Genomic DNA, 5,893 nt, shown 5'->3' with positions numbered 1-5,893 from the left:
TTCACATTATTTTTCACAAAATTTTTTAACATGTATATATCCATCATTTTCATAGTCCTCTCTCTCTCTCTCTATATATATAGAGTAAGACTATTCAATACCCCCTCACGATTCCCCCCCACCCCACGCGCCTCCTCGAGATTCCTCCTCCCCCCACCTCTCCCTTTTTTTTTTCTCCCGATCCCACCTCCACCCCTCCCCTTTTTTGAGAGAGAAAAAAATAAAAGAAAAATTTGCCTTCAATGGGAATAGAACTCAAGACCTTTAATTCAAATTACCATATGGCACTAACCAGTAGGCTATTTCTCAATTGTGAGAGAGTTTTCTTAGTAAAAATTTATCTTCTCATACGTGCTAAATCCTTGTAGTATTTGGCACAGAACATGTAGTAACGATACGCGTCCGGTTACTACAAAATATATATGTTGTTATTATAGTCAAGTGACTGGTATTACTGGGTTAAAGCCTCACATACTAACTATATACTTGTTATTGCACAAAAGTAGAAGTGTTACTACATGATAGGTGCATGTTACCACTTCCAAGTAGCTATGTTACTGTATGATAATGTAGTTTTACTATGTCATGTTTAAGAGATAAGGATCGAATAGGTGGGTTATAGGTAAAGTCTGTTGATGGCTTTGAGCGAGGTCTGATTGATGTAGGAGTGTTTTGAACAATTTTATACATTTGGTAAAACCATGTTACTGCATATATAGGCCCTTGTTACTGCAAGTTACACATTCTGTTATGGTATGTGGAGGATTAAAGTTCAAAATGCCAGTTTTTGAAAAGCAATATCTCACAAGATATGTATTATTTTTTAAAACCGTTTTCACAATGATACTGTAGTGCATGTGGAGGTTTAAACTTCAAAATGCATCTACATATTCTCCTCCTTAAGAAATCGCTCTTCCTCCTTCTTCTTAAGAAAACCGGTCTCCTCCCTCCAATATAGTGTTACTGCATGCATGTATATGACGTTACTGCACTTTTGACAGTAATATTGATGTGAATTACACTAAACCAGAAATTGAAATAAAAATATATGGGTTCAAATTCTTAGATTCTAACCATATACTTGTTACTGCACAAAAGCAAAAGTGTTACTGAACGGCATATACACGTTACCACCTGACAATTACACATTACCGCATGTTTACGTAGTAACACTATCCAATAACTACAGTAAAACACTTTGTTACTGTAGAACATATATAACGTTACTGTACCTTTGGCAGTAACATCATGGTGAAATTATAGTAAACCAGAAATCAAAAGAAAAATATGGGTTAAAAGTCTCACATGCTAAATATACATGTTACCGTACAAAGTGGAAGTGTTACTACATGGCAGGTACACGTTACCACATGTTTATACAGTAACACTATTCATAAATTGCAGTAAGACGCATTGTTACTACAAAACTTATGGTTTTTACTACACACTTACAGTAACGTCGCGATGGGATTGTAGTAACGCATAACAGATAGTACTAACAAGTAGTAATGCTATAGTATTGCTACTTGTGGAGAGTTAAGATCAAAAAACCCAAGCTTCGAATAACAATATCTCTCATGTGATGTATGATTTTTTAAAACCGTTTGCACCATGATGTTAGAAAAAAATGCTTATCAAAAATAGATCCGTCATGACTATATTTCAACTAAATTTGAATGTTGTTACTGCACGTAAGACACAGTGTTACTGCACGATGGCTGTCGCTTTACTGCACTGTTTCGCAAGACGAGAGCTGAGAAGAGGTGGGTGGTGGGGGAGTTGGTAGGCAGTTTGACCGGGTTTTGACCGACGTCGGGGGTGCTTTGACTGACCTTTGACTGAGGTGGGAGGTGGGTTTGGCCCTTGGGAGGGAGGGGGGGATATAGAATAGCTATTCTATACCCGGGTGTAGAATAGTTTGTGTATGTGTGTGTGTGTGTATATATATATATATATAAAATCAAAGTGTGGGATATTATATTTCATGTACAATCTCATAAAGAGTCTACTAAATATACTTCTCTCTGAATATAGTTTGACAAATTAGTTTTGTGTGTTGCTAATAACTAATATAATTTTTTACTTTTAGCTCGATTATTACTTAGGAATTTCCGCAGCAAAGTGCGGGGAATCACCTAGTTAATTAAAGAATTGAGTCCTCATAAAATACCTTTTCAATATGGCCTGAATCATTGTTTGGTTTTTTGGCCTTCTGTTCTATTTGGTCCAAAAGGCCATCTTTCTAAGTTGGACTGGGCCCATGGTTTCGTTATGGGCCAAAAACAACAATAGCATTTTGTTTTATTCTCCCCTTTTGAAAACAGTATGCAGGGGTGATGCTTGTTCATTATAAGAGGCAAAGGGTAGCATATGATATATAAGTTTATAATTTATTATAGATGACAACCTCAAAGGTAACTATCGTTGACATATGTAAATTATGCTACATTACAAAAGAAATAATGTGAACATTGACATTGGTACATACGTGGACATTATCTATAATTATAGACTGACATCTACATTCCCTATGGTTATCAATCGGAATGTCGGCTCTTGTAGCCTTGTGAACATACGTACTCTCTCGCACTATATGTGCATTGATGTGAATCCTCCAATTTGCTATAGGAATGTCGTAGGTTTGAGTAGCCTATGTATTCATTGTCAGCAAATGCGCACCGTGAACTCTTTACGTCAGAGGATCTACGTCAGTCCGCTAGTACGCTCATGACATATTCCCCCTGTTTTTGAAGATGCGGTTAGTTACTCCTTCTGTACACTCCATAAAATGTGCTATCCTACAATACATTCCCCGCTTCAATGTATGAGATATTTTTCCCCATTTTGTTAGAAAATACTTAAGCAATATGTTCCAAATATAATGTTATATTGGGTTGATGTTGTGTTAAAATGGAGTGGTTAAGCATGAGCCTTCATTTCCCTCATAACTGTTTTTTTAGAACTCCTCGCAACTGTTGCACTCAACAATTTCATTTTCCTTCCTGTTATTCAATTAAGGTTCTCCTTAAAAATAAGTCTTTCATGAATAATTTAGTATTTTGAAGGTACTATTGAAAGAATTATTTGGAGATGTCTAATGCTTGAATGATAAGTAATTTGGAAGGCATCTACTCCTACAAAGTTGAATCTTCTAAATACTCCTTCGCTTTTAAATATACGGCATTGTTAACTTTTGAATATGACAATATTTAACAATTTATCTTGTACAAAGATTTAGTGCAAATATGCACAATGCGTAAAGTACCTTTAATGTAAAACAAGCCACAACAAAACAAATGATACTTAGAGCATTTTTTAATAAGCCGATTGGTCGCATCATGTTTAAAAGTCAACCATGTCATATATAAAAAAAGGGAGATAGTTTCATACATAGCTCTAATATATTTTGAAGGTACTAAATTTTAAAAATTGTTGTTGCAGATTGTAAGTCTTGCATATAATTTATTGTTTCTTTTACTTAGCTTATTAGCTCTAATTAATCACACCCTATCTCTCCTATATTTATATAATAAAAACATCCCGACACACCAACGTACATTTTCTCATCTATTTCTAAGGTATGGATGGTATTGTCATGTCAACTTATCTTCTTTCTAGTTATGCACCCTCCTTAATTATTGTACCAACTTAAAATAAGCCATATATTTTGAAATTATCATACCAACTCACAATATGCCATATATTTTAAAATTATTATGTCAACTCACAATATGCTATATATTTTGATATTATCGTGCCAACTCACAATATACCATATATTTTGAAATGAAGGTCATATTTAAGATGTAGAGTAAATGTATGAAATCCTCCCATCCATATCCTCATTATTAATTGCTTCCACCTACCCCAAGCATTTATAGTTAGAGTAGAACAGTTGTGCTCTTGCACCGAAGGGATGACATGTAGGAGCCATGCCTACGTCCCCTGGCCACCCAAGCCCGTTGAATTAACATGGTCCCTCAACAGAAACATCCATTTTTGATGGTGTGCTTCCTTCTTGGCGACCTTACTGGTAGGTGACATGCTAACAAAAACTGCACAGTCATGCAAGGCAGGGGCCGGTCAAAATTGAAGTCCCTCCTACCTTGATTGTAACGCTAATACTATGGCTCACCGCCTCTGCGGCAATCTGGCAGCCACTTCTCCTCCTCTTGGTGCCACAGCTGCACCTTTGACGTGGCTGGCTGCTTGCATTTGTCCAAGCCGGCGCAGCCCTGATGTAAGTCCTTTGGTATAAATACTGCCCAAGCATAGAGCGAGAGAGAGCCATCACAATCCAATACAAGTTCACAACATAAGCATAGTACAGGTCATTGAGACTTGAGAGAGCATGGCAGGGAACAAAAAGCGTGGTATAGTAGTATAGTCAGTACTAGGATTAGTACTTGATAACTAGCACAACAAAAAGCTACTATCATTTTTGCATTCAAAGTGGTAATTAAGAATCGGATGATCATTTTGATTGTTCCTCTTCATTTGTTTTGGATGTCAGGTGGCAGGAACATGGATCAGGTCAAGAAGGCGGCAGTGAGATCGGATGGGGTGGGAGGTAGTGCGACCAACGCCGAGCTGCCGATGGCCAACCTCGTACGCCTGATAAAGAAGGTGCTCCCAGGGAAAGCGAAGATCGGGGGAGCAGCCAAGGGTCTCACCCATGATTGCGCGGTGGAGTTCGTCGGGTTCGTCGGCGACGAGGCCTCCGAGAAGGCCAAGGCAGAGCACCGCCGCACCGTAGCGCCGGAAGACTACTTGGGCTCATTCGGCGACCTTGGCTTCGATCGCTACGTCGACCCCATGGATGCCTACATCCATGGTTACCGTGAGTTTGAGAGGGCTGGTGGGAATAGGAGGGTGGCGCCGCCTCCTCCGGCGGCAGCTACACCGCTGACGCCCGGTGGACCGACATTCACTGACGCAGAGCTGCAGTTTCTCCGGTCGGTGATCCCCTCCAGAAGTGATGATGAATATAGCGGCTCATCACCAGCCATAGGCGGCTATGGCTATGGATATGGCTATGGAAAAAATATGTGAACAACTTGATGCATGTGTGTGTGTACACTGCATGCATGCGTGGAGGGTCAAACAGAGTCAAGACTCTTGTGGTGGTTTCAATAAGTCTCTAGTGACAATATAAGTTGTGTATCGTTGTTTCCTTTGTAAAAAAAAACGTCATGTATCGTTGTGTGTCCTCATCCGGTAATCCTTTACGTGGGTGGGTTATGCGAGAAAAAGAAAATGACGTTGCATCAAATAAAATGCTTGATGTTTGCGTATTTACTGTATCCATTGCATGTGTGTTAAAATCATATCGCAAATTCAACTATCCTGTGCGTTTATTCTCACTGGTGGAGAAAACGTTTGTAGTCCCAGTTTGTAACCCCCCTTTAGTCTTGGTTTTCAAACCGGGACTACCAATCTGGGACTAAAGATCGCTATCTTTAGTCCCGGGTGAAATAACCGGGACTAAATATCGATCTTTAGTCCCTGTTGGTGTCTAAAGATCGAGCTGACATTTTGTTTTTTTTTGCATGGCCTTGTTGCTGCATGGTTTATATATATATATATATATATATATATATATATATATATATATATTATTTATATATGTTTCAAACATATACATGCATAATATATATGTATTTATACATATATATGTTATGCAAATGCATATATGTGTGTGTATGACCAAAATATATATTTACATTAAAGAAAATGTGTACATGCATATAGAAAAATAGACATGTATTAATTACAATCCATTATGATGTCCTAGCTAGCTACAATTTCGACGTAGTAGTAGTCGTTATCTCAGAAGCTAAGGACCTATGAATTGTATTTCCATCGTAGTAGAATTCACCCTTGGGATCAAGGA

General features: G+C 38.2%; 1 protein-coding gene across 1 annotated transcript; it reads left to right on the top strand.

The window, feature by feature from the left end:
- The first annotated feature begins 4,289 nt into the window (after positions 1 to 4,289).
- LOC4330587 (nuclear transcription factor Y subunit B-1-like) lies at positions 4,290 to 5,298 on the top strand. The gene is made up of 2 exons (NM_001402119.1): positions 4,290 to 4,373; positions 4,514 to 5,298. The coding sequence occupies exons 1-2, from the start codon at positions 4,352 to 4,354 to the stop codon at positions 5,050 to 5,052; spliced, it is 561 nt and encodes a 186-aa protein (NP_001389048.1). The 5' UTR covers positions 4,290 to 4,351; the 3' UTR covers positions 5,053 to 5,298.
- The last annotated feature ends 595 nt before the right edge of the window (positions 5,299 to 5,893 follow it).

Source organism: Oryza sativa, chromosome 2, assembly GCF_034140825.1.
Source record: "Oryza sativa Japonica Group chromosome 2, ASM3414082v1".
NCBI lineage: Eukaryota > Viridiplantae > Streptophyta > Magnoliopsida > Poales > Poaceae > Oryza > Oryza sativa.
Note: the sequence above shows the minus strand (reverse complement) of the source record. Positions and strands in the feature narration are given on the sequence as shown.

Excerpts from the sequence above, each read along its gene's own strand:
- LOC4330587 (NM_001402119.1), top strand. The coding sequence starts at position 4,352 with ATGGCAGGGAACAAAAAGCGTG. Across the intron at positions 4,374-4,513 it reads GGCAGGGAACAAAAAGCGTG|GTGGCAGGAACATGGATCAG; the intron begins GTATAGTAGTAT and ends TTTGGATGTCAG.